The sequence below is a fragment of the Oryza sativa genome, chromosome 1 (genome assembly GCF_034140825.1).
Source record: "Oryza sativa Japonica Group chromosome 1, ASM3414082v1".
NCBI lineage: Eukaryota > Viridiplantae > Streptophyta > Magnoliopsida > Poales > Poaceae > Oryza > Oryza sativa.
Window position 1 is genome coordinate 39,855,042 of NC_089035.1, and position 25,865 is coordinate 39,880,906.

General features: G+C 40.7%; 3 protein-coding genes and 1 non-coding gene across 6 annotated transcripts; 2 read left to right on the top strand and 2 right to left on the bottom strand.

Moving 5' to 3' along the window:
* Window positions 1-241: 241 nt before the first annotated feature.
* On the bottom strand, window positions 242-4,553 carry LOC4325040 (U-box domain-containing protein 45). Its single transcript, XM_015758356.3, has 6 exons — window positions 4,272-4,553; window positions 3,330-3,407; window positions 2,994-3,179; window positions 2,785-2,892; window positions 1,435-2,642; window positions 242-1,320 (listed from the first exon to the last, which is right to left on the bottom strand). The coding sequence occupies exons 2-6, from the start codon at window positions 3,378-3,380 to the stop codon at window positions 471-473; spliced, it is 2,403 nt and encodes an 800-aa protein (XP_015613842.1). The 5' UTR covers window positions 3,381-3,407; window positions 4,272-4,553; the 3' UTR covers window positions 242-470.
* Window positions 4,554-16,814: 12,261 nt separating this feature from the next.
* Window positions 16,815-21,906, bottom strand: LOC4325041 (DNA repair protein recA homolog 3, mitochondrial). The gene is made up of 8 exons (XM_015756709.3): window positions 21,727-21,906; window positions 20,673-20,730; window positions 20,213-20,430; window positions 19,906-19,993; window positions 18,836-19,008; window positions 18,475-18,621; window positions 17,881-18,015; window positions 16,815-17,572 (listed from the first exon to the last, which is right to left on the bottom strand). Exons 1-8 carry the CDS (start codon window positions 21,802-21,804, stop codon window positions 17,180-17,182), a joined length of 1,290 nt encoding a protein of 429 aa, XP_015612195.1. The 5' UTR covers window positions 21,805-21,906; the 3' UTR covers window positions 16,815-17,179.
* Window positions 21,907-22,683: 777 nt separating this feature from the next.
* Window positions 22,684-25,093, top strand: LOC4325042 (GDP-L-galactose phosphorylase 2). 3 transcript variants are annotated; one of them, XM_015774053.3, is made up of 7 exons: window positions 22,684-22,951; window positions 23,358-23,510; window positions 23,606-23,665; window positions 23,756-23,998; window positions 24,093-24,278; window positions 24,359-24,607; window positions 24,717-25,093. In XM_015774053.3, exons 2-7 carry the CDS (start codon window positions 23,415-23,417, stop codon window positions 24,954-24,956), a joined length of 1,074 nt encoding a protein of 357 aa, XP_015629539.1. In that variant the 5' UTR covers window positions 22,684-22,951; window positions 23,358-23,414; the 3' UTR covers window positions 24,957-25,093. The 3 variants fall into 3 exon arrangements, with proteins under 3 accessions (XP_015629539.1, XP_015629544.1, XP_025878192.1); XM_015774058.3 differs by having other exon boundaries at window positions 23,381-23,510; XM_026022407.2 differs by having other exon boundaries at window positions 23,398-23,510.
* A 103-nt stretch (window positions 25,094-25,196) lies between these two features.
* Window positions 25,197-25,270, top strand: TRNAI-AAU (transfer RNA isoleucine (anticodon AAU)). The gene has a single exon. It is a non-coding gene; the product is annotated as a tRNA-Ile (tRNA).
* The last annotated feature ends 595 nt before the right edge of the window (window positions 25,271-25,865 follow it).

Genomic DNA, 25,865 nt, shown 5'->3' on the forward strand with positions numbered 1-25,865 from the left:
AATATTTAATTTAATTAACTACTGTACCAAGATTGGTAGTACTACCTTCTTGAGCTGTCTGATGTTGAATTTCTTGAGCAGTTGGGCCTCCTGAAGACAAGTATCTGCATGAGTGAACCTGTATAGAGTATAGACACGTTAACATGTTAGTTGTGATTCATAAAATCTGATGATCTGATCTGAACTTGTGAAATGAAGTGAAGAGAGCTATGAACATATGGATTCAGGGGAGACAATCTGATGATCTGATCTGAACTTGTTAAGTAGAGTGAAAGATGAGCTATGCACATATCTTGGCAAAGAAAAACAAAGAGGAAATGGCCTACATCACCCCACCGAGAAGGGGGGGAAGATAGTTTTACTTTACACAAGGAAACAACAAAGAAGGCAAAAAAAAAAGAAAGATCAAGAGAAACATGGAACAAGAAAAGATGTACATATCCACTGATCAAACTCAGCTCAAAAATCTGCTAGCATTGGTACAGGGAGAAGCTCCTGTTCTTCCACAGTGAGCTCAGAGTCCTTCCTAGCTTCCTCGATTTAGACTTGCACAGCTGTTTTGAGTCGCGGCGGCACACCATGGTGCCGTTACCGGTCTCTCCCGCCTGCTGCTGCTGCTGCTGCTGCTGCTGCTGCTGCTGAGCTTGCTGCGGCACAGGCTGTGCCCCATCTCGCTGCCTTTGCTCCCGGAACAGCTTGAGCAGCTTCTGGGACTTCTCCTTCCCCTTGCCTGTGCCGGTTGCCGAGATGGAAACCAAGGAAGGCACCACTCCTTCCTGCAGCACCGGTGCGATGCACTTGTCATCGGCTGAGCACATCACCAAAAGGCAGGACACCGACTGCTCCTGCTCTGTTGGCTCGCCGGTGTCCAGCAGCATCGCCAAGGTGCTGATCAGACCTGGGGTGGACATGATATCTTTTCTGCCAGCTTGGGTTGCCGCAAGGCTGATGAGCACTGCAAGGGCCTTCTCTGTCCAACCCAGGCCCTCAGACGCCAGGGACTCCGAAAGGAGAGAGTGAAGAGCTTCCACAATGCCCGCAGACAAAAGCGACGGTACGCTGGCCTGGTGGTTGGAGAGATTGTATAGTGTGTATAGGGCATCATGCTTGCAAGAGCTGCCTTTTGTGTCGCGGGCCTCATGACTGAACAGACGGTCTACTAGGAATGACACAGCCTGGCTCGAACCAATGATGTTCTTTGCCTCAGGTAGGCAGGAAAGGTTAAGGTATAGTGCCGTGGCTGGAGCAGATAGGCGTGGATTTGATATCATCTGCTCAAGTTGATCGATTACTCCAGCAGACAATAAAAGTCCCTTGTTCCTGAAATAAACAAGCAAAGGTTAAGCAAAACTACAGATTAAGTAGAAATACTGAAGATGAACTCAGCTAGTTGTAATTGATAAGCAGCACATAAATGGAAATTAAATTCAATACCTGTTATTGTTGACAGCAAGGTTAAAAAGAGCCATGGCACCAATTTCCTGTGCCTTCTCATTTCCATCTTGCACAGCGTTCCTCAAGAACTGAACTAGTGCCTCAGCAAACCCATTTGAGCCCATCTGGATTCTAGCTTCCTCATCATCTTTCAGAAGATATCTTATCTGCTCAACCAACCTGCACTGGATGTGTAAGTTGGTTTTTTCATGAAGCATTAGCAGTAAGTTTCGGTACCCCTCATTCATATCGAAATCATAACAAGAGCTGTCGTCCAATGTTCCCGATTCGTTGTTTGCTGGCTCTTCTTTTCTCACGTTGTCCAATGGAACTACCTTGACACTCTTCACGTTGATAGAGTCAAAACTTTCAAGAGACACGCAGCCAGTCGCTTCGGAGTCAGATAAAGCAAGTCTCCAATTTACATCGAAGGATCCTGGTGGACCATCAGGAACAGGAAAATCATTCTGCTCACACCAGCTGGCAATTAGGGCCTTAACACAGTAATTTGGAGTCAAAGACAGGTGAGATAATTGCTGCTGAGTCTTTGGACAGGTGCTGTGACCATCATTAAACCATTTCTCAATGCAAACACGCTCATAAGTTTGCCCTGATGAAATGATAACTGGGTCGTACATCAGTTGTAGGGAAATAGGGCACCGGAGCTCCTCAGGAGGGATCGACATGTTTTCGGACCTTGGACCACTACGCCTACAATTGAATGACCCAAGCCTAGAGTTGAAAGATCCAAACCTTGAATTGAATGATTGAATACTCGAAAGTTGTCTGCTGAATGCTCGGCCATTACCATAGGGTCCATACATGTCCTCCATGCCTAATATTGTCGGCGAGCATGGAGACGATCCTTGAGAATCAGTATCATCACCAGCCTCACTTCTGAAAAATTTTGAGTATTTCCTCATTAGATTGTACAGGTATGACACAACATACTCTTTCCGCTTATCTTCATCAGAACGAGCCTTCTCAATTAGCTTCTTCAGGGCCCTTCTCTCAGTGAGTGCTGCCCTGGAAGACGTAATTCCCAGCTTTAGTGCAGCCATATGAAAAACCTCAAGCTCCCCACTATCACTGGAACTATTCATTTTCCTGTTTCTCTGGAGCAAATTGATCACCTCGTCACCAGCTTCCTTCTCTGATTGATCCAATGTAAATACCACTTCTTCCAACTCAGCAATAATCTCTACAATCTGTTGTGCACCAACAGGTCCAGATGTCAGGAAATACCATATGGTGTACTAAATTGTAAAACCATAACATAACTTGGGCAGAGTTGGTTTTGTGGTTCAAAGAAATCAAGTACTAGGAGGATAGGATTTTCACATGACATACCTTACAACCAATTTCTTCTGTTACTATGCCCTCCACGCGTCTAAGACTCTCCTGAAGTTGGGTTCTTGCTTTCTCAAATTTCAAAAGCACAGTTTCTGCAGTTATGGCCTGAAAATGAACAATATATTTAAGCATATAACATTTTTAATGATCCCAATGGCACGGATCTTCTGAAGAACTTTATGGGGATGCTGGTAACATAAGCTTACCAAGTAGAGCCTGCTGCAATCTGCACAATGTTGAAGAAGACCTTTGGCTTTATCTAGAGCTACATGTAGAGAGCATAGCGCCTGTATGCCAGATTTGCTTCTGGGTCTTGATGCTTCAATGAAAGGGAAAATCGCTACAAGTTTTGAGACCGCAGGATGAAATGCTCTGTACATTCCGGCATGCAACTGCATAAACCACGATTTCCTTAGATCATGTATCAACAAATACATCCAGAAAAGGTTGATAAGATTCCAGTAAGGTGGCTAATGACAGTAGGTCAAGAACAAATATATACTCTCATTGCCATCAAGATAAAAGCACTGCCAAGATGATACCTTAGCATCATTAGCCAGAAAAGGACCTTCCTCGGCCTCCATTGCATCCATGGTTAATTACCACCAGAGCTCCAACATCTGATTACAAAGATTCAAGAGAGCAAAAAAACCATCTTAGATGAACAGATCGCTCCCAGCTATTCTCACACTACAGATAATTAAACAGATAGTAGAATACAAGTTCCCTTAGCACTAATGCATTGAACAGATTTGGACATTAGAGAACGGGACAAAGCAGCCTTCCAGCCTATGAGCACGAAATAGAAGAGATAAGAATGCCAAAAGAAGAAACCAGCCGCTGCAAGCCTACACAAATAGTGCTCCCTAACAGATCGATACCTATCTTTCGGCTAAAATTCAAGATTTCGAGCTCCTGGAGCCCATGAATTTGGACCAATCTCACATCTTTTGAACTAATCCAAGGCACTCGACTGTTCCCAGAATGCTGCATTTGACCCCATATCATGCCTCATTTTTTTAAAAAAAAAATTCAGATAAGCAGACGTCGGCAGCTTGCTTTAAGTCTTCCCCAAACTAAGTAAGAATTCAACGCAGCATCCTCCGTGATTGGAAGGGAAATACGATAAGGTGTGGGCTGCGACATCGTTTTCACCACTCGAAATCTCCCCCATCTGAACTTCTTTTTTTTTTTTACTTTTAACCGCGAGACACCAAAAAAAAATCAGAGGAAGAAAAGAACTCGGCGACACTGGAACCGCGGTTTAACCCGAGATCCCCAAGACCACCCCCAATGCACGAACTCAGAGAAGATCAGAAGAGAAGAGGATGAGAGAAAACACGAGACGACCCTCGCGGCGCGGACGAACAGCTCTTGTCCGCGACCTCCAAAAAAATCCTAATCATTTGCAGCGACCAGAACACGAGCGGAAGCGCGAGGAGGATGAGGAGCAGCAGCCTACGGGGAAGGTGGGAAGGCCTCACCATTTCGAGCGGCGAGAGAAGGGGAGGAGGAGGCAGCTCGGCGGCAGGGGCGACGTCGGCCAGCGGGATCCGGGCACCGGCGGCGTGCGGGAGCAGCAGCGAGCGAAAGGGGAGGGAAATGGAGAGCGATTGGGGGGGGGGGGCGGGGGTGAGACGGCGTGCTACACGCGGCTCCGGCGGTCGCCGACGGCGGCGGCGGATCGGAGGCGGAGGCGGAGGTGGGGAGGAGAAGCGGGGGGAGGAGGAGAGGAAGAATGGAGAGTGGCGGATTTTATTCAGATTTCAGGGCGGGGTAGAGGGAGGTGGTGGTGGTGGTGGTCACCCATGGAAAATGAAATGCCATTTCTCAATGGGATTATTAACTAATTAACTAATTTAATCACTCCGTTTCAAAATATAACATCTTCAAGCTTTTAGAATTTATTCTAAAATATACTCATATGTCTCAACGTATAAGAGATTTTATCCGGATAAGACACATAATACTACGAATCTGAACAGGAGTATGTTTACCAACATCATATATCCAACTAATCACAATCCTTAATCATTCAACGTATCTTTATTTCTTAACCAATCACAATATTCTTCCATATTGTTCTATCTGTTTTCTTAATACATGTATCCAGCTCTATAAGTTCTTATTTTGCGACGGAGATAGTAATTAATTTGTGTTTTGAAAAAAAAAATTATCAGATCCATGAAGATTTAATTTCTAGCAATTCTCAGAAAAATTAATAGTGGGATCTCTGGTTATATTTTCCTAGGCTCTAGTTCAATGCGCATGATTTAGTGTGATTGGTTGTAAGTTGTAAGCCCTAGAAGTGAAGTTTTCGTGGGAGAAATTTTAAATTGTACAAAATGGAGTATTGTTTGTGAGATAGAGGGAGGTATTAAAATAGCTTTTGAAAAAAAAAAGGGTTAGAGTCCCTTATCCAGTGTTTTTTTTCTTTTCATTTATTTGTTTCATGATGCCCTTGGTGGTGTTTGGATAAGCATATATCATTTTATAGACATACTCTTTCTAGTTGTATAATGTGAGACGTTGACATTAGTAGTTGTTGGTTAGGGTCCATGTGTGTGCTTTTATATGTGTTGTGCACTCATTTATTTATTTATTTTTGCATGGAATGTGCAATTCAAATTATGCACTGGAATTTTGGAAGCTCGGGATTTAAAATCTGGTGTTTTTTTAAGTATTTTTGTGTTCTTCATTTGGGTCTTGATTTAGTCAATCATGTACTCCAGCATTCAACTATAATAAACTGTTTCTAATATCATTATACTCAATAGCTGGTTTATATATTCACTTGGTCCTTTTTTGAAAAGCGATCGTATATTATAATTACCAATAACTACCACCTAAGCTATTTTTTGTTGCATCCGAAGGACGTACATGCCGCACACATGTAGTAGGTTAAAAAAGAGATCCTGCTCAAATTAAAGCACGGTTTTTTTTATAAAAAAGAATTCGATCAAATTAAATCAAGATGATTTCATGGCATGTCGCGCGTGATGTTTCTTTTCTCCCATCACTTCGTCACGAAACTGATGTTTAAACAAACTTAGTTGCGTACAACTGCATGTTCAAATGTTTTAATCAGTCTCTTTTACTTTAGTTATCTTATCAGCATATTTGAATTCACAGTTATGAATAGTTACTCTGATCACTAGGACAGGAGATTAAACCAAGGTGATCTCCACAAAATTTCATAGTTAATTATTAGAATTAGTACTTGATGATCTCAAAAAAACAAACGCTGTGACCTACTGATGCATGCATCAGAACAATTTGGACAACCAACACATGTTTCTGCCAAAAACACCCCAAAATATGCCAACTTGATTTCGCCAAACTTCTCCCATAAACCCAAGCTTTCTCTGAATATTAGAATAATATAATGTGCAGGAAATGGCGCCAAATCGATCTGATCCCAGATTTGATTAACAACTCAAGCCAGTGTAATTAACAGAGATCTAGCTTAGCTAGTGCCAGCAGAGTGGTGGTGTGCATCTCAAGTTGGAACATTTTGTTATGTTTTACTCCCTCCGTTTCGAAATATTTGACACCGTTGACTTTTTAGCACATGTTTAATCGTTCGTCTTATTCAAAAACTTTTGTGAGATATATAAAATTATATGTCTATATAAAAATATATTTAACAATGAATCAAATGATAGGAAAAGAAATAATAATTACTTAAATTTTTTGAATAAGACGAACGGTCAAACATGTGATAAAAAGTCAACGGCGTCAAACATTTTGAGACGGATGGAGTACTTTGTTAGCTAGGGATCCCAGCTGATTCCATCAGATGCCAAAACCAAACATGGCCATGAGACAGGAAGAATATAAAACCAAATCTTAACATGCCAATCAATGCATTATGTACTAATCAAGCAATTAACTAAGGAGGATTGTGTGTGTGAAAGGCCACCCCCTTCCACTGGCTTGGCTCCTAGCCTCTCAATGATTCCAAGCATTTCCCCCTCAGAATTTTAAATTTGTCAGAGTTAGATCAAGCTCTGCTTTCCAGTGGATCCTCACACACACATCAAATCACCCAACCAGATTTGATTTTGGTTTGTCTCAGGAGAAATTAAGAAAGGTCATCACTTGCTAATTAACTCCACCAGGAAAAAAAAAAGCTCTTTTTCCTGAGAAGATAATATACCATGAGGCCTTTAAGAGACAAGCACTTGGAGCCATAGGTGATAGAGATATTGCTTAGTAGACTTGTACTTATGTGTCAAGGAACTATTAGCAACTTTGCTATAGCACTAAGCAGAGAATAAGGGAAAAGATGTTACTGTTTGATGGGCAAGTTTGGTTGATGGGTTAGACAAATTATTAAAAGGGGGAGGGATTAGAGGATTGACCACTAATTTAATTCCATGATGTAATGCATTGCCCACCCATTTGATTAATTACATATGTTTGCTACTTTGATAGCAACTTACTGATCATCTAGTCTTAGATTTCTTTTTCTTTGCTTATCTTTTATGGCTCTTTTTTTTTTTTTTGCTTTTGAAAGCGCTGGATGTTTCTGCACCAACAAACTTGGCGCAAGAATATTGCCCACTAACTTTGATTCAGAATTCATGGAGAAAGCTGTAGTAGCTTGCAAGAGAAATTAATTATTTAAAACTGAGACATGAGTAACAAAGAAGCAGAGTGCCGACCTAATTTCAGAAAAATGCAAAAGTAGCTCGCTTTCTGGAGGAAATTTTTTTAAAATATTATTGTTTTGAATATCAATTCAGAACCGGGTAACACATGTATACAGAGAAAATGCAGAGATACTGGAGGTACACAACTGTGTACTACAAGGACAGAATAATACCCAAAGATTCCAATCATTTCTGATTGGAAAGGGCGCAAATCAAAGGGCATGACCATCTCCATATAATCTAAAAGAATTTGAGAATTTTTAAGGTGCTTACGTTGGTGATTGCAGTAATTTAAGTCAGACGACACAGCAGTTGACCGGCATTGACTCCAATGATAGAAGGGAAAAATAACATAGGTTGTGTTTAGTTTCTTTTAAACTTCTAAAATTCCGTCATATCAAATACACATGCATGGATCATTAAATATGGATGAAAAAAACCAATTGTACAGTTTACAGGTAAACTACGAGACGAATCTTTTAAGCCTAATTACGCCATGATTTCACAATGTGGTGCTACAGTAAATATTTGTTAATGATGAATTAATTAGGATTAATAAATTCATCTTGCAGTTTACTTGCGAATTCTGTAATTTATTTTGTTATTATACTATGTTTAATACTTTAAATATGTGTATGTATGTTTAAAAAAATTTGGCCAAATAACTAAACACGGCCATAGTACTGCTACTGTCCTAAGTTCTCGGGAAGTCAGAAACCATGAATGCATCAGGATTCAGGAGTAACAACACAGTTAAATTAATTATTTACTCCATTTCAAATCACTTATCAATCTAGCTTCGTCCTAAATCAAACATTTACATTCTTGCCATCAATTTTTTTCAAAAGAAATTTGTATAATTTAACAACATGTAAATTATATATTATGAAAAAAAATCATGGTGAGTCTGAAATCATATATAATTGTACGGATTTACATGATGGTTAAAGATATAAATTTGTGACTTGAAAAAAGAAAGATAAGTAATTTAAACAGAATGAGACAGTACTACTCATCCGTCGTGAGTAGGAAAAGTATATTACTGTCGGCAAGAACTCGAATTTCTAGTTACCCATCCGTCGTTGGTAGGAAAAGTCAAACCGACATCACTGATGCCCATCATGCAGATATGGTGGCCTAAGCTATTTACTATTAATTTCACCTTTTACGTACAAACAGTACACTAAGGGTGTGTTTAAAGAGAAGGGGATTAGGTAGATCGAAAAGATACACAAAACGAGCCATTAGCACATAATTAATTAAGTATTAACTATTTTAAACTTTAAAAATGGATTAATATGATTTTTTAAAGCAACTTTTCTATAGAATTTTTTTATAAAAAACACACCGTAGTTTGGAAAGCGTCCGCGCGGAAAATAAAATATTTTTCTCTCTCAATCCCCTGGATCGCCCAGGAACGAACGAAGCCTAAACAAACTAGTAGCAGTAATTAACAATGCCATCAACAGCTGACTTAACCTCTCTTATCAACACTGAACAGTTGTTTTCTGCTGGTCTTTCGATCACTTGCAGTATACTACAACATCGGCCATTTATTTGCATCTCTCATTTTTAGGATAAGAGAGAGATTTAGCAATTTTCTGTTGGTCTTTTAATCACTTACAGTACAAACATCGGCCATTTATTTGCATCTCTCATTTTCTGAGATAAGAGAGAGATTAGCAAGCTGGTTTGGTTGGGTTGGTTGGTTGGATCAGATTGATCATGTGTTGATGAGAAGAACATGCAGTACACCTACGTGGCAATCAGACGGAGCCACGAGCTGAGGCGGCGGCGGTCCGACCGGCCGGCCGGCCGCCGGCGGCGTGCATGCACGCACGCGCACGAGTAATTGGGCGGCGCCGCTCCGCGTCGGCGGCTGGCCCGGCTTGTCGTCCCCGGCCACGCGGCTGTCGGTGGCCTGCACTGCACCCAGCAAAACCAGTGTTTGAGCATGTTCGGCACATTTTTTATACTCCCTCCATATTCATATTCAAATGTATGACGCCATTGATCTTTTTTATCAATGTTTAACCATTCGTCTTATTGAATTTTTTTTACAAATATAAAAATATTTATGTCATGCTTAAAAAACGAATACTGATTAAAAAGTTGATCAGTATCCGTTGATCAAAAAGTTAACGGTGTCATACATTTAAATACGGAGAGAGTATTATTTTAAGGAAAATACTATACGACGATATTTGTTTGGACGGGATGATACCTCAAAAATATTACATGCTAATTGGTACGTATCGGTTGATACCTCATTCGGACGGGATGATCCCTCTGAGTATATACCTCTTAGGTATCATTGCGTCCGAATGGGAATACCGTCATGTAGCATCCTCCTTATTTTAAAACACGGTACAAACGCTTACGACGCACGTGCACTCATCCCTATATTTGGTACAGTTTGAATTCGAGGTTTTAAACCTACAGGTATCTCTTCTAAATCCATAAATCAATGAATGCATATTTGTGAGACCATAATTACATCGATAACATTTGATAAATAATTTTGTTTCTATTTTAAAAATATATAAAAACTTTAGAACCCTAGATAACTTACAAACACTAAAATTTTCTCCAAAATTCAGCATGTATGAGTGATCTGGAGCATTGCCAACAGGTACTTGGAACATGTTAAACTCTAAGCTCCTGTGTTTCGATTTCATACTACTTGATTTGCCACTACTATCCGTATAAAAACTGGCCAGACTTTCACAAACTCAGCATTCCAATTGCATTGACAGCCCTTGATTCAAGAGGAGAAAAAAACAAAGGTCATTTTCCAAAACCAGTACACCAACGAGGGCAATATCGGAACAAAACTGTTAGTACTGTACTTATGGAGCCACATCATATTTACTAACGAAAATTAATTTGTAAATAAAAATTTTATATATGTTCTTAGCAATATAAAAGCAAAGACTAAAAAATAAATTTCGATGAAAAAACATTAAAATCAGCTTTAAATTGAAAATTCACATTATTGGCCTGTGCTCCCGTGGACGGGGAGACACGCCACCCACGGGATCGGACACAGCAGCGTTCGCGTCCATACGTAGAAGCAACTGACGGGTGGGGCCCAGCACGCGCGCTGACCAGAGAGGCAAGCGGGGCCCACCACGCTGGAGCCACCCTGTCCGCGCCAGCTGGCATGGCCATCAATGCGACAGGTCAGCACGGGGGGCTGTACACGCGGCAGGTCCTCGTGCTTTGGAGCCTGACCAGTGACCACCACTCTGCTACAGCTCAGCTGCACTACTGGTCCCCATGCACGCGTTGAACTTGCCGGCCAATCGGGATTCAGAAGATCGGTTCGAGTCCTTGGAGAAAAAAAAAGAGATAATATTTTTAGATAAAATTTGAGCAAAAATTTCATACTCCTACTTATTTATCTGTGTGGTACAATCTATTTGAAAATTGTGTACGTTGATATACCGATGAATGATTGTTTAGTGTGGGAGTGTTTGTTTGAGATGAACAGAGATACGCTTTCTGAGCTTTCTGTGTTTGTTTGGATGTGTTATGATTTGAGCTTTTAAAAATTGTTTTATATATGAATTTCCTAAAATATTGTTCAAAGTCTATTTTTAAAGTTTACAATGTATAATTATTTCGTTTGTACCTTCAAATAACCATCACAAATTATCCAGTTATTCAGAGACGAAACATAACACACACCCTTTAATTTGGTAAGAGATTTTTTTTCCTTACACATAGTATATACACGCACGCATGCATATCACTATATACACAACACCACACTTACACACCGCGAATGCGCTTTCTAATACATATACTCAAAGAGACAAAAACCAATAACTCATCTTTGATCTTATTAAAATCATGTTGAAAGCTTGAATGCATACACATAAATATTTATGAAGATCATTATTTAAAACTGTATAAAGAGAATTATTAGTAGTATATATATCAATTATAACTACCTGAAGCATCTCGAGCAAATCTAGCCGATCTCATGTACCACTAATTAATTAGCACGGTTCTGTTATGAGCCCCTTTTGTCTCACCAAACTTAAACACCTTGCTAACCATCTCTGTGATACCCACATGCCCCTGCGAGATTCTTGCGATATCAGAGGCAGAATGGAATTATATCTGGAGATTAATCAGACTGATCTCAAGCTTAATTAGTACCGACCATATGCATCGATCATGGGATTTCAGGATTTCAGGTTTAGGTTAGCCAAGCATCCACATGCATCGCCACCGACAGCAATTAGTAGGGCTCGGAGAAAGGGGAACAGGCGGTCGAAATAAATCAATAAATAATTAAACAAAAAACTACCAATTAATCCTGCATGCTTTCACGACAATCTGGTGTAACCGAAATGGAGATTAGGCTAGATCGATCGATCATCTCACTGCATGTGCACGCACTTAGAATATCGTTGCGAGCCAAAAGAAGTCACAGATAATCAGGGTTAAAGATCAGTTGATTAAATTCAGTTTCATTTTGGGCGACTTTGTCCGTCGATCCATCTCATTATTTTTTTGCCAAGGCGAATTCATTGATCTCAACATATACCACTCATCTCTCATATGTGCGCGTATATATAATTGTAGACTTGTGTGTTTTCTTAAAGGTAACTATTTATGTTTGTGTATATAATTACCTGCATAAAAGTTCATTTGTAGAGAAGTTTGAGAGATCAGAAAGTTAATTGAATTACGAATTTAAACACATCATAATGTTGTGTAGAGGTCTCATAAAACCCTGAAACACGCCTTAATTAATGATGATAAGGAGTGTGCACGCAATGCATCCCTAATTAAGTCCACGTGCATTCGGACCAGGAGCAGCCTGCAATCCTGCATGCCTATGAGACATAGTATGATGCAGCTGCTTAATTCCTAGCTTAATTAGCTTCGTCGATTACGCGTTAGAGTAGCCAGCTTTGCCATTTTGATCTATCGATACATGCATATCACCATATCTCTTGGATTAATACACACAGCTGAACACTAATCACTCACAACGCGTTCACAAAATTAAGCTCCTCACCAGCTCGAAATGGAGATTGGACCTAACCAATTCATGAACCCCATCGATCCATCGATAGATCACTGTCTTTAATCAATCACTTATCCGTGATCATTAATCCAATCGAACTGAAAACCTAAGCTAGCTACGAGAGCTGCAAAGGATAGAGCGAGGTAGCTAATGATCATCACCAGCTAGCTGGGCCTAAATTTCCGGCCAGCCAAGCTTGAATCCTCTTAACCTTTTTAGGTTTGGTCAATCTAATTAATTCGTTGTACCTCTAATATCATTTTGTGAGGTGGAATAGATATGATCAGTTGGGAAACGATTAAATGAAAATGACTAATTATAAATACTACGACCTGCCTGCAGCTAGCAATCTAACTAAGTATTGGTTGTACTCGTACGTGTACAGCTCGATCCTTAATTACTCGCTGACGTGGCACAACTAGAACACATACATCGTACTAATTACTAATCCACAAACAAACAGTGTCTTAATAATTAATTTGTTTGTTTATGCGTGTTCTTGACGGGATGAAAGCGATTACTGATGATGATGATGATAAAGCTCTAGCTTCTCGGTCAAACCGAACTTTATGCGTGTCAACTTCAACCGTGCGAGATTAGATTAATTGATTAATTATCATTTTTTTGGGGCTGATTAAGCTGTCCACGTCACACATGAAAACCGGAGATGCTACGAAACGGGTGAAAAAAATTGGCAGCTAGCTCACACATCACACTCCTAGCTAGATAGCTATACTGATCAAAGAATGGACTAGCTAGCTCATGCAACCAGTGTCGGCTTCGGAATTATTCTAAGATGCATTATATTTTTTAATATGTTTCCCAGCTTTATGTTTCTTTTTTCACGAACACGCAAAAGGATTGCACGTTAATATATTAGAAGAAAAAGAGTTTTAGTTACACACCGCAATCAGCCAGACTAGCTTATACTAGGGGAAGGAAGAAAAAGCAAAAGAAGAAAAAACTGAAGCTTAGAGAAACTACGGCGGCTAAAAACAGACTTCAAGCAGCGGGAAGGGGCTAAGCCACGCTAGACTTCCAACAAATCCCCAAAAGCGGCGACGCCAGCTAAAGACTATAGATAGCCCTCCACATGGATGGACTCCAGAACCACTGGGACCGAAGAGAGAGCGTAGTCGAAAACCTAGAGTTCCGCTCCTTCCACAGACACCAAGAGACCAGGAGCTCCAGGGAGTCGAAGCTGTCGCAGAGGTGCTCAGGTAAGCAGGCCCTGGAGGACGGCCACCAGTCCTGGAACCAACTGCCACGGGGTGAAGAGAGGGCAGACCAGCCAGAAGGCGGCAACACTCGGAGCCAGACCTGCCGAGCAACGAGGAGGATGTGGTTCGCCGTCTCAAGATCCTGAGCGCAAAAAGGGCAAGCCGAGTAACTATCGATGCCACACTTCTAGAGGAGATCAGCCATCCCGCAGCGCTGCCCAGCTTTGTGTTTCGTGGAAAATGAATAATTCTATATAAAATTTTCTTAAAATACTTTTCTAAAACAAACTTTCAACTTTTTAATAGTTGATACTCTCAAATAGCTATGGTTAGCGATGGTCAAGATGAATTAATCATTTTCTCCCAGATTTTGGGCAATGTGCAGTAGTGCGTGTTCATCTGATCATCTCCTCTGAATAGTCACTAGCTAGTAGCTAATCAGTGCTCTGTTCGTACTGCTTGCTTTGCATGGCGCACACTAATAAACAGATAGAGCAATTCAATATTTTTTCAATCCACTTTCATCTGAATTCCCCGGCATTTCTGGTCCTTTTCTTCATCCCTGGTGCCTGACAGTTTTTCTCTGAGACGATGTTGCAGTTAATTTTGAAGCAGCCGAGCTTTAATTACTGGCAGAGAAAATTGTCGATGGTGATTAAGTTCGAGCAGATGATTGTCTCGCAGAGAGAGGGGCCGGCAGGGAGGAGTAAATTGTTCGGCGCCATGTCGTCTGATGAATGAAGTGGTGGAGTACTGTCAAATTGTCAATGCACACCTGCATAATATCGCCCGGTATCCCAGCTGACAGGTACATCTGATTTTAATTTCATGCAGATGCAATGTTGCAACTTACTACAACTCTCTGAATTCAGTTCATCTGATTTAATTTCTTCTCCATTCTTGATGGTACTAGCTTAGTTTAATTCTGATCCATTCTTGTAGTCTCTGTCAGGGAACTGTAGAATTAGTGGTTAATTTAGCATGCATGTTGGGACTAAATAAATGGTAAAAATCAGATTTTTGATAGGAACTCATACTTACTATAAAATGGAGTCTTCTGCTTGAGCTTAAGATGAAACTAGCATAGACCTGCCAAAATGTAGAAGAACTCCTATAGTATACTTATATATTAGTCCAAACTTTAGTTTCATGTCATGTATCACCAGAAGAAAATGGAGCAAGCTGGGATTGTGCATGCAAAAAACACAAGTTTCGGCAGCAACCTATAAACAAAGACAGACACACACACAGTGATATATTTCAGTCCTCTCTCTCTCACTCACTGCACAACACACTGGCCAAACAAAGTGACCTAGCAGTACTAATTAATTAAAACAACAACAACTACTGCTCCTACTTAGTACTGCTAACCATAACTATATCTACACTAATGACAGTGTTTGTGTGCTTGCTTGGGGGGCATAAAACTAAGGGGAGATACCAAACCATCATGTGGTTCTTCCCCCTTTGGTCAAGATCAAGAGGCCATTGAGAATTCGCAATGGTTGCCTCGCATGTGAGGTGCATATGGCGATGTTCCCTCCTCCCTGCATCGGTCTCGGTCTCCACACAGAAATTTTAATGGCGAGGTGAGGTGAGAGGGTGAGGTTGATGCCTCCAGGCTCCAAGGTGCAGAGCATGTGGGACAAGGACAAGAGCCACACGGACACTGTGCCATGCTGAATTTCCTGAATGTATCTGAATTTTTCTGAATCTCTCTGAATTTCTTGAATGTCTGAATTTCTGAATGTTGCATTTGCCCTGGTTTGGCTGCAAGAACAAGCAGAGGCCGGGGCCTGGGCATGTGTGGTTGTGCGTATTAACGCCTGGATATGCTGCTGTGTTGTTGGTTTCATGCATTGAGATTTGGAGAGGGCTGCAGCCAGGACAGGCCTGATTACTCATGCTGCTGCTTCAGATCAGTCTTCTGGTTGTGGTTGGTTTGCTACTGGCAGTAACATTTTGTTGATGACCTATTTTTGTGGGTCTTTGAGAAAACATTTTGTTAATAGCATTTTTTAAGAAAACTTTTAAAATTTGTTGTCGATTTCGAGAATGTAGCCATTGTTAATTTTGCTATCATGACTACTAGAATTCATCCAGGAAGAACTGAGATATTTAGTTGACGAACAGGTGGGAGTAGCAAGGTAGTATCTTTATTTTGTCCAATGTCATTAGATAATGCACATGGCACTCGACCGGAGGCAATGCTATTTTGTTACTATTGTTTCTATCTTGTCAATAAACAATACTCACATGACATTCATTATTGTTGTTGACTTCTTTAGAATAAATGTGTCAACCAATGGCCGAAAGACGAGAGAGATTATCACTTGGATGGATCATGGATGGACTAGGTGAGTCGTACTACCCCCTTACCTTCTCTTCTGGTCTCAAAGATTAAGAAAAGGAGGCCATCAAGCTTACCAACTAACGAACGAAAAGTAGCATTAATACTGCCACGTGGAAGAATGCCATTCCTTGAAACAAGGCCATTTTTGTTTGAGTAAATTTTATAAAACTACATGTATTTTGATCAAACTATCGTAAAGCTACATATTTAAGGCGTTGTATCACTAAACTACAGATTTAGCACCATATTTATCATAAAACTATACATTCAAGGTTAAGTATCACAAAACTACATATTTAATATTGAAGTTATCACAAAAATATAGCTTCTAGAGTTTAAATCTCTAGCACCATTATTATACTGGAGCTATAAATATTATTGTTTTATGACTAAATTGTTTCTAAACCCATAGTTTTGTGACAATTTAGTTACTAAACATGTAGTTTTATAACACTTCATCTTAAATGTGTAATTTTGTGATAAATTTGGAGTAAAAAATGTAGTTTTGTAATGTACCGAGTTAAATCTGTAGTTTTGTAATAGTTTGACCATAGTACCTACAGTTTTGTGAAATTTACTCTTTATTTTCCAGTAAGAAAATAAACATAGAGCGTTGGACAGTACCGGCTAAGAAATGGGCCGTACAAACAAGGGCAATGCATCATTCTGACTTCCAAAGCAGGCCTAACCTTGTATCATGGGCATATTGCAGCTTTGTGTTCACCAAAAGCATTCAGTCCCAAAACAATCGCACAGGAATGGAACCGGAATAATCAAATATCAGAAGCATTTAGTAAGTGTATCTCAAGCCAGAACCGACGAGGAATCCCAGATATGCGACATATATACATGGTTACATTCTACTAATAACCCTTTCAATGTCTAAATAGCCACCATACAAGTCCATACGTAAGCCCCCCGGTCCTTCCCCGGCTCTACCTCACTTCGCTCCAGGCATTTGACAACTGAAGGATGTTCAAATACGAATTCCACACATTCTATATGCCCGGTGCAGCCAAAATGACATCTCCAAGAACCAAAATATGTATGGTTCAGTGGAATAACTGCTCAGCGCATATTCCTTCTTGTTGATCTATCATCACTGATTAAGCATCACTGATTAAGCTTCTATTACAGCTGCCAGTTCCTCCTCGGAGGATGTTTCAGTGGCGAGACTCTCTTCAGGCAGATCACTCAGGAAATCACCTTCATCCTCCTGCTTTTTAGGTGCTTGAGTTTCCATCAATTTCCTTAAATTCGTCTCCAGTTCTTTTGCGATACTTTCATTTTCGTTGAGGTAAGATTTAAGGGCATCTTTACCACGATATGACTCTTCGTTGAAAGAATAAAATGCACCACCCAACTTTTTGACAAGCTTGTGCTTTAATCCAAGTTCAATAAGCTCTGAACTGCGGCATATCCCTTTACCAAATTCCAGCTCAAACTGTGCTGTCTTGAACGGTGGGGCATGCTTGTTTTTCACAATCTTCACAAGCACTTGACTACCTATAGTCTGCAAACAGAAGTAAAAATTGTCAGTAACATTTCAAGAAGCACTACAATATGTTGAAGCTAAATCTGTAAGGTTACTAGGTCTGTAATTTTGATTGATGAGGTTATAAAATCATATGGCTAAATACAAAGCATGCATGTGCCACGTGTCTAACAGTGTTTTGGAGATGCTATCCAAATAGATATGACGCAGGAGTGAAAAACTAGGTTCCAAAGAAACCTTGATATGGGCATAGCAGTGCATATATGTCAAGTATTGACTAACTGTCTAAATAAGGTAAATGTCAAGGATATGACTTGGTTAATTACCTCTTCGCCTTTCTTTACCAAACCAATACGCTTGATGTTCATTCTAACGGAAGCATAGAATTTAAGGGCATTTCCACCAGAAGTAACCTCCATTGGACCTCCAAATCCTCCAAATGTGGTCACTTTAGACCTGATCTATAACACATACAAAGGATGCAAATAATATAAAACTGAGAGAAATGAAGCGAATAGACTGCATTGATTAGTGGGGTACAAAGTATTTAATTTTTTTCTGGGACAGGTTGAATATAAGTCTATAGTAATGATGGGACAGAATGTATTGAACGAGTGTTCAAATGATCACTCTGTGAGAACTCATGATCGACGAACAAGATTCAAGTAGAATCAGTTGCATCACTGTAAACAAATGTCTGAATTGTACAATAATGTTTCTGAAAATACCATCCTTATTTAGCTGTAGTGTCACGTATTTTGGAGCTTTTCAGCTAATAAGCTAATCATCATGGAATTAACAGCCTTAAGACTAGTTAAATTTGTTCCTTCGCTTCACCAAACAAAAACATGGGATATATAAATTGAAAAAAGCAAATTCAACAAACACTAAGAGCAGTGCCCAGTGCACATGTTTAATACCTGGTTAATGAATAACAAAATTGTCTGGGAAAGTGAGAGAGAGTGGCTCAGCTTGCGAAGAGCTTGGCTCATCAATCTAGCCTGGAGAGCAACATGTGCATCACCCATCTCCCCGTCAAGCTCACTCTTAGGGACAAGAGCTGCTACCTATGTCACAAAATAAGATGCACTGCTTAGCAAACTTCTCATATAAATGAAGTTGTATTTATTAACGTTGAGTGTCGATAAGCATGTTCCAACTGCTAATTGGACATTGTTATTAAAATTTTAAGCAGAAAGTGCACTATTATCAATTTGAAAGAAGGCAATGCTCCGAAAAGAAAAATAAAAATGGGAGGGGGATAGATGGTCAGGTTCTTACACTATCAACAACAACAACATCAACAGAGCCGCTTCGAATCAGTGTGTCCACAAGACTGAGTGCCTGCTCGCCACAGTCTGGCTGAGAGAGAAGTAAATTACTGGTGTTGACCCCAATTGATTCAGCCAGAGCTGGATCTAAGGCATGCTCTGCATCTACGAAGGCACAATAACCTAGAAAAATAGCAAAAACAAAAACTCGGTGAGGTATATATTAGGTTCGTCCAAATTCTATTTTAGATGAACTTGCAGTTGTCAGTGCTCATGATTTCCAGACCAAATGGTTCATGGTTTTTTGAAATGCTCCATTAAATTGCATTACAGGCAGATTTTCCCGAGTAGGTTCTGTGCGTGTTTGAAGACCAACATTATTTGGTGAAGCTAGTAATCTAGAAGTATGAAGGAGCAAATAACACCTTCATATTTAAATGTTTACACTGAATTAAACTATATAACCTCTGTGAGCTCAAAACATAGCATTCCCTAACCCCTCTGAGCGAACGAGGACAAAAGCCCACGACAGGTACTTTGCATATGTAGCTTATCCCATGGTTGCTGGGCTTTGAGCTAATATTGGGCTACACAATGTCAGCATATTCCATGTTCTAAAACACTAAAACTGGTTTCGTCATATTCCATTCTCCAAACTCCAAATATAAAGACACTATAATGCTATTGGCTATTACACAGATACCAAGCTGCTTGGTAAAATACATAGCGCACCGTGGGGGCCTCCCCTGCTGATGATGTCAACAAAATACTCAATGGTACAATATTTTGAACAGACAAGTTTAAGAACTATGTTCACATCATAATTAGCAAGATCACTTTCACTGTCAAGCAGTTGTAAGCCAGCAAAACCCTTATGCATACTACATAAAAAGCATCTGACTGACTATACCATCACAAGTTCACAGCATTAAGCACATGGTAATAATTTTTATACGTATTAGATGTTGTTAGCCTAAATCTTTGGATTAAAGGAGAACACAGAATAATCTGTACCTTTTCTCATGTAAAATATATGCTATTGCTAAAATATATAGATTAGGTTCGAAGTGCTGATATTACCGCCATGCTTTTGTGCTTCTGCAATAACGTGAAGTGCAAGAGTTGTCTTGCCTGAAGCTTCTGGACCATACACCTCTATAACACGACCCTACAGAGAACAATAGCATGACATTCATACAAAACAAAGTATGTTTTGTCCATGAAAGAACATTTGCACACTTCATATGATGAGAGAAGACTAATTTTTAGGGTAGTTAACACTCAGCAGAACTTAGATTTGCAAAGAATATCATGCAATACAAATTAAACATTGATACAAGTGAGATTCTACTTACAAGATATTTTGTAACTACATAGGAATCCTTACCTTTGGAAGTCCACCAGTTCCCAATGCCAAATCCAAAGAGAAAGACCCAGTTGACACAACAGGTACTTCTCTACGACCTTCAGAACGACCAAGCCACATTATTGCGCCCTTCCCAAATGCAGATGTTATTTGATCAATAGCCTGGTGTAGAGCCAAGTCTTTCTTTGACAGATTCTCTTCACCAGAGTCAGTTCCACTGGACTTTGTCTTCTTTTTGGCTAAGTAGATGATTCAAAAAGAATAAATATAAGATTCAGTAGATGGCAGCAATAAAACATAAATCAAAAGAAAAAAAATCATGCAGTTCAATTTCATCACAAATTCACAATGTAACTTATGTGTCAATACAGGTAATATCAAGATTTAAGATGATAGCAACTGAGCCATGGGATGCAGTATTTAGTATATCTAAGGTAAGGTATGCACATAATAAATCATAAAAGGAATAAGTGTCTACTACCTTTAGACGAGAAATACCGGCAGTGGAAAGTAGAGCCACAGATCCCTTGCTTATAGCTCTGCACAAAGATTGATGCATTAGCAAAACCATATCAAGGTTTTTATGTGAAAGATTAAACAGCATTGTTTCATTCTCAACCGGCATCATTTAAAGCTAATTATGAATACATATCTTCCAGCCGCATTAATTTCATTATGCATACTGTGCGTATCACAAATGATTTCAGTATTTGTTTTGAAGTGCACACTATGAGTGAATCTCTTCCATTCTCATCAATTTCATTGTGCATACTGTGTGTGTCACAAATGATCCAGTATTTGTCTTAAGTGCATACAAATACCTACAAGTCTGAAGGTGCAAACAAATCGTGAGGTCAGGATAAAGATGACACGGAGATGTGTTGCAACCTCAAGAAAACCCCTGGAGGCTACACTAATCTAATAACCTAAATCACCTTTGGTGTTGCAGGTTAATCTATTGTAAGCAAAAAATATATTTATGGCGCATTAAAGGGCATGTACAAATAGTACAGATGCTTAGGAAAAAAATCCCTTAGCATCTGTTCAAGAGCCTTGATGTCCAATAGAGAACACCTATTTTACGGACGCTTTAGTTATTTCAGGTGCTTCTCCACTCCATTTTTCATGCAGGCGCTCGCAAGCATCGACTGTTTCACTTGGCGGCAAGCACCTCACGCAGCACCAGCGTGGCAAAAATAGACACAGTTTACTCCCCTAAGCATCTGTCCAAGCACACAGATTGCACATAGCCTTAATAGGCATTTCTCCAAAATCCCGGATTCTAGGTTTGTAGTACAAAATAAGGGGAGGGGTACCCTCAGTGATCAAAATGGGGGTCATTCGGTGGCACAGAGCAAATCGCCGAGGGCATATAAGCCGCGCGGTTCACCAAACGCAAGCGATCAAACCCCAGCAAGGATGCCAAATCGCAATCACATATGGCACAAGCTGCCAGTAGGAACACTCCATGGCCACCAAGGGGGGCAAAAAAAACACAGTCAAATACGGCGGGGAGAGAGGAGGGGAGTTTCGACCTCGGGGCAGGGCGCGGCTGCTGCCGCGACGGCGGCGACGGCGCGCCGCAGCGACGCGCGCCTCAGGAGGTTCGCCATGTCGTCGTCGTCGGCGGCGGCGGCGGCGACGGCAGCGGCGACCCCTGGAACCGTGCGGCGAGGAAGAGGGTGGGGATTGCTAGGGTTTAGGGTTTTTGCCCCCTTTTTTTGCGGTGGTTTTTGCCCCCTTTTAATTCTCGGCCGCCGTTCTCCCCATTCGGGGGTCGTGTCGGGAAGACCGCCAACCACCACCCGCGGTCCTCTCGGGTGGGGCCCACTTGTCAGCTTCAGCGAGCTATCCTTCAACCCGTGGAAATGGGCCACAGGATGCTGGGGCACTTTCTGCGGCCCAGAAGGAACGAGCCCATGAACGATTGGAGATTACGGCCCGGCCCGTGGAGCGCCTTCTTCTTCCCAGCCTGGAATAAGTCTATTTATCTCCCTCGTGTCTTATCTTTGATCGAAACGCATCCCTCCACCGCAAAACCGGGTGACAGCCAACATTATCCTCTCTAGATATGTGTCGAATAGTAAAAGTGTCAAGCGATATTTAACTATATCTAGACATTGGTCCAAATAACCATTCAATAGTTCATAAAAACACTTAAATAGCTGTTAACTTGCTCAACCACTGAAGGTGAATCGCCAAAAGCATGAATATCTCTCTCAACTTCAAAAAAAAGTGCAAATCTAGTCTTTAGTGTCCTCCAACTTCAAAACCGGCGTAAACATGATCCTTCGGTGAACACCGATTTCTGAATATGGAAGAGGCGTTATAGCCAGTTTTGTGATTGATGGACACGGTTCGATATATGATGGAGGCAAAATAGACTTATTCCTCGTAGCCTCATGGGTGCTCAAGTTCATGGCTGATCTGAGAGAAATGTTCGTGGACCTAAGAAGTAGCTCTATGATCCAGTGTTCATCGATCCTCCATGTGAGATTCGCGTGAGAGTTCATCGTCTTTGCTTGCTCGGATAATCAATCACCAATCCAGCGGGCGGCCGGCCACTGGCTTGTGGTTTGGTTTTGGGGGAGAGATTGAGATTTTGCTTACTTTGAGTGAGATCTAGTTCTTCTTGAGTTCTTCCTCATCAAGAAGAGGAAGCAGCTCGCATGCCCATCTCCCCTCTCCTCGCCCACCTCGCTCCGTCCTCGGTTGCTCCGGCGGCATTTGGTGCCCGTCCGGCGCGGCGGCGCTTCGTTGGTAAATCCGAATTCGCGTCTCCAAGCTCTGCTATCTTTTTGTGCTTTGGGTTGTTCATCTCGTGCAAGGTAGGAGTTGTTAGGGTTAAGCTAGAGAAATGGTTTGCTAGCTAATGATTTTTACTTGTACTTATGATTCAGCATGTTTCTGAACCTTTGGGTTTTATGACTGGAGCAGAGAGTGAAGAGTAATCTGGACTAGTTTTTTTTAAAACTGTGTGCACTTGCCGTGTTGTTCGCTGCAGCCTACAGCATAGTTTCAGCTCAAATGACTTGAATTATACAGTACATAGAAAGATGAAGGAATTGGAACATTTGTTAATCTGTGTTACTCATAATATTGTGGAGCTTCTATTGAATGCATTACAGTAGAAAAAAAAAGGTCAACTATGATATTTATGTTGCAGGAAAGTGTCTGATGTTTTTATAGTTTGAAACTGCTGCTAGCTGAAAGGAAAACAGGCATGGGCAATAGAAGTTTTGACTTGAGTTGTTCTTTGAGAAAAGAGGAGGAAAATGGCACAAATTTGTCGCCATTTGTCCGCAAACTTTTTAAAGAGGTTTGTATTGTTGGCTCCTCAGTAACATGAATTTAATCTAGCCCATCTTTGATGATAGTGCTAACCGGAGTGAAACATGGATGATTGTTATATAGTGGGATGACCGCAAGGCAAGGGGTTTGTTTCACCATGACATCAGTTCCTGCGAGACAAAGGTGTTACATTCTTCTCCAAATAGATTTATGGGCACTTTCTGGTGAATTGATTGATTCTTTGTAGCTGAATCCCATATAATTATGCGGCAGGTACTACCTGGTGAACACAATTTTGTGGCGACATTAATAGAAGGACGTGACCAGAAGAAGCGGCCTACTCAATTTGGAATGAACCAAGTCCTGCAGCCTTTTGATAGCGTGAAATTCAATTTCACTAAAGTTAGCCCAGAGGAAGTGATCTTCACATTCAAAGAATCTCAGAATGACTCTGTAAAGTACTTCGACAATGTTCCTCATGCTGTTGCAGCTTCTCCTACTGCCATTTTGATCAATGTTAGTGAGTGCTACACCCCTCTAACAGTTATGCCTAAATCCTAATCCAATATGGTGCACACATGATCTGTTTTTGCCATTGTTTGTTTGATAGGTGAGTCCAATTGGCTACTGCCATGTGCTTCTGATCCCTCGAATCCAGGATTGCTTACCGCAAAGGGTTGATAAAGAGAGCTTCCTACTTGCCATGTATGTTGCAAGTGAAGCAAAGGATCCATTCTTCAGAGTTGGTTACAACAGTCTGGGTGGTTTCGCAACTATCAATCATCTCCACTTCCAGGTTGGTCATGTCATAACTTTTTCCCGTGTCCTAACTCTAAATTTCTTATGATGTCCTGCTGTTGACACATTAATTCGTAGGCGTACTATCTGAAAGTGCAATATCCAGTCGAGAAGGCACTGACGGAGAAGCTTACGACTCTGGGGAATGGTGTCAGCATTATTCAGCTGGTTCAGTATCCAGTTAGTGGTTTTGTATTTGAAGGAGGGGCATGCCTGGAGGATTTGTCCGATGTTGTTTCAAAAGTCTGCATCTTCTTGCAAGAGAATAATAAACCTTTCAATGCCCTCATCTCTGAATCTGGCAAGAGAGTGTTCCTGCTACCACAGGTACTACCCTAGAACACTTATTGCATAACTTCTGAAAATAATTTCACACTCTATATCACAGTAGCAATGGATAACAAACATTTTGTCTCCGTCTGATTCGATCGATCAGTGCTACGCCGAGAAGCAGGCCCTCGGGAGAGTGAGCCAAGAATTCCTCGACATGAGAATAAACCCAGCAGTCTGGGAGCTCAGTGGCCATTTGGTACTGAAGAGGAGGAAGGACTACGATGAAGCATCTGAAGCAACCATATGCAGGTTTTTGGTCGAAGCGTCTCTGTCTGAATCAGAATTCCAAGAACTGAAGAGCTGCATCTTGGAGTTCCTGTCCAGTGCAGCTCCTGAAGAATAAAGGAGGCCAAACAGTTATTCAGAGAGATACCGATTTGTAACCGTAGGTGCAATAAAAAGTTGGCCCGAGTCTGTTCTTCAGACTGATGTACAATTGAAACCTCTTTGATAAATTTTATATAACAGATGTTGGTGTTAGATCATCGGGACAATTGTCTTCAGCCTTGAGTTATTGTTGTTGAAGGTATCTCAAGGACAGTAAGTTTAATTATTTATATTATGACTCGCTTCTGTTCAACGTGGCCTATTAGCTCAGCTGGTTAGAGCGTCGTGCTAATAACGCGAAGGTCGCAGGTTCGAGACCTGCATGGGCCACCTTTTGCTTTTATTTTTATGATTCGATTTCATCTTTATTTTTTTATTAGTTGTAATCTCTTTCTTTTTCTCGGTTCTTTTATAGTTCGTGATCTCTATTTTACATATCTTTGTTTTCTTTTTTGGGAATTGCTTGTCTTTTCATGTTTGGTCTCCTTTTTTTATAGTTCGTTGTTTCTCGCCTTTGTGTTTTTTTTACAGCTCGTTTTTGTTTCATATATCTCGTCACGACAATCTCTTTTTTTTTCTCGGTTCTTTTCTGTTTCATATCTCGTCACGATAATGGCCAACAAGGCACAGAGACTAGCACCACCACCTACCAGCAACTCAACTTAAAAGAAGAGCAGCGTCAGATGAGATGCATACTGGTTTCTGCCCATCTCAGCCACGTTGTCCGGCGCCAACCAACCATTCGTCCTGGCCGTTGCGTTGATCGTCTCGTCCAGAGACGGTGACATACGAGAAATTTTACAGTACTAATGAAATTTGTAAAAGTTTAGTATATAAGATAAAATTTTACACCATAAGATACAATATTTTTTATACATTCTCGATAACAATAAAATTACTCGGGTGATGGATAGATGATAGCACG

Coding starts and splice junctions, on each gene's coding strand:
- LOC4325040 (XM_015758356.3), bottom strand. CDS start 3,380: ATGGATGCAATGGAGGCCGAGGAAGGTCCTTTTCTGGCTAATGATGCT. Junction 3,180..3,329: donor TTCTGGCTAATGATGCTAAG/GTATCATCTTGG, acceptor TGGTTTATGCAG/TTGCATGCCGGAATGTACAG. Junction 1,321..1,434: donor CTTGCTGTCAACAATAACAG/GTATTGAATTTA, acceptor TGTTTATTTCAG/GAACAAGGGACTTTTATTGT.
- LOC4325041 (XM_015756709.3), bottom strand. CDS start 21,804: ATGGCGAACCTCCTGAGGCGCGCGTCGCTGCGGCGCGCCGTCGCCGCC. Junction 18,016..18,474: donor TTTTGTTATTCATTAACCAG/GTATTAAACATG, acceptor TATGTGTTATAG/ATCAGGTCTAAAGTGACCAC. Junction 17,573..17,880: donor TGGTAAAGAAAGGCGAAGAG/GTAATTAACCAA, acceptor TTCTGTTTGCAG/ACTATAGGTAGTCAAGTGCT.
- LOC4325042 (XM_026022407.2), top strand. CDS start 22,861: ATGCCCATCTCCCCTCTCCTCGCCCACCTCGCTCCGTCCTCGGTTGCT. Junction 23,511..23,605: donor TCCGCAAACTTTTTAAAGAG/GTTTGTATTGTT, acceptor ATTGTTATATAG/TGGGATGACCGCAAGGCAAG. Junction 23,999..24,092: donor CTACTGCCATTTTGATCAAT/GTTAGTGAGTGC, acceptor TTTGTTTGATAG/GTGAGTCCAATTGGCTACTG.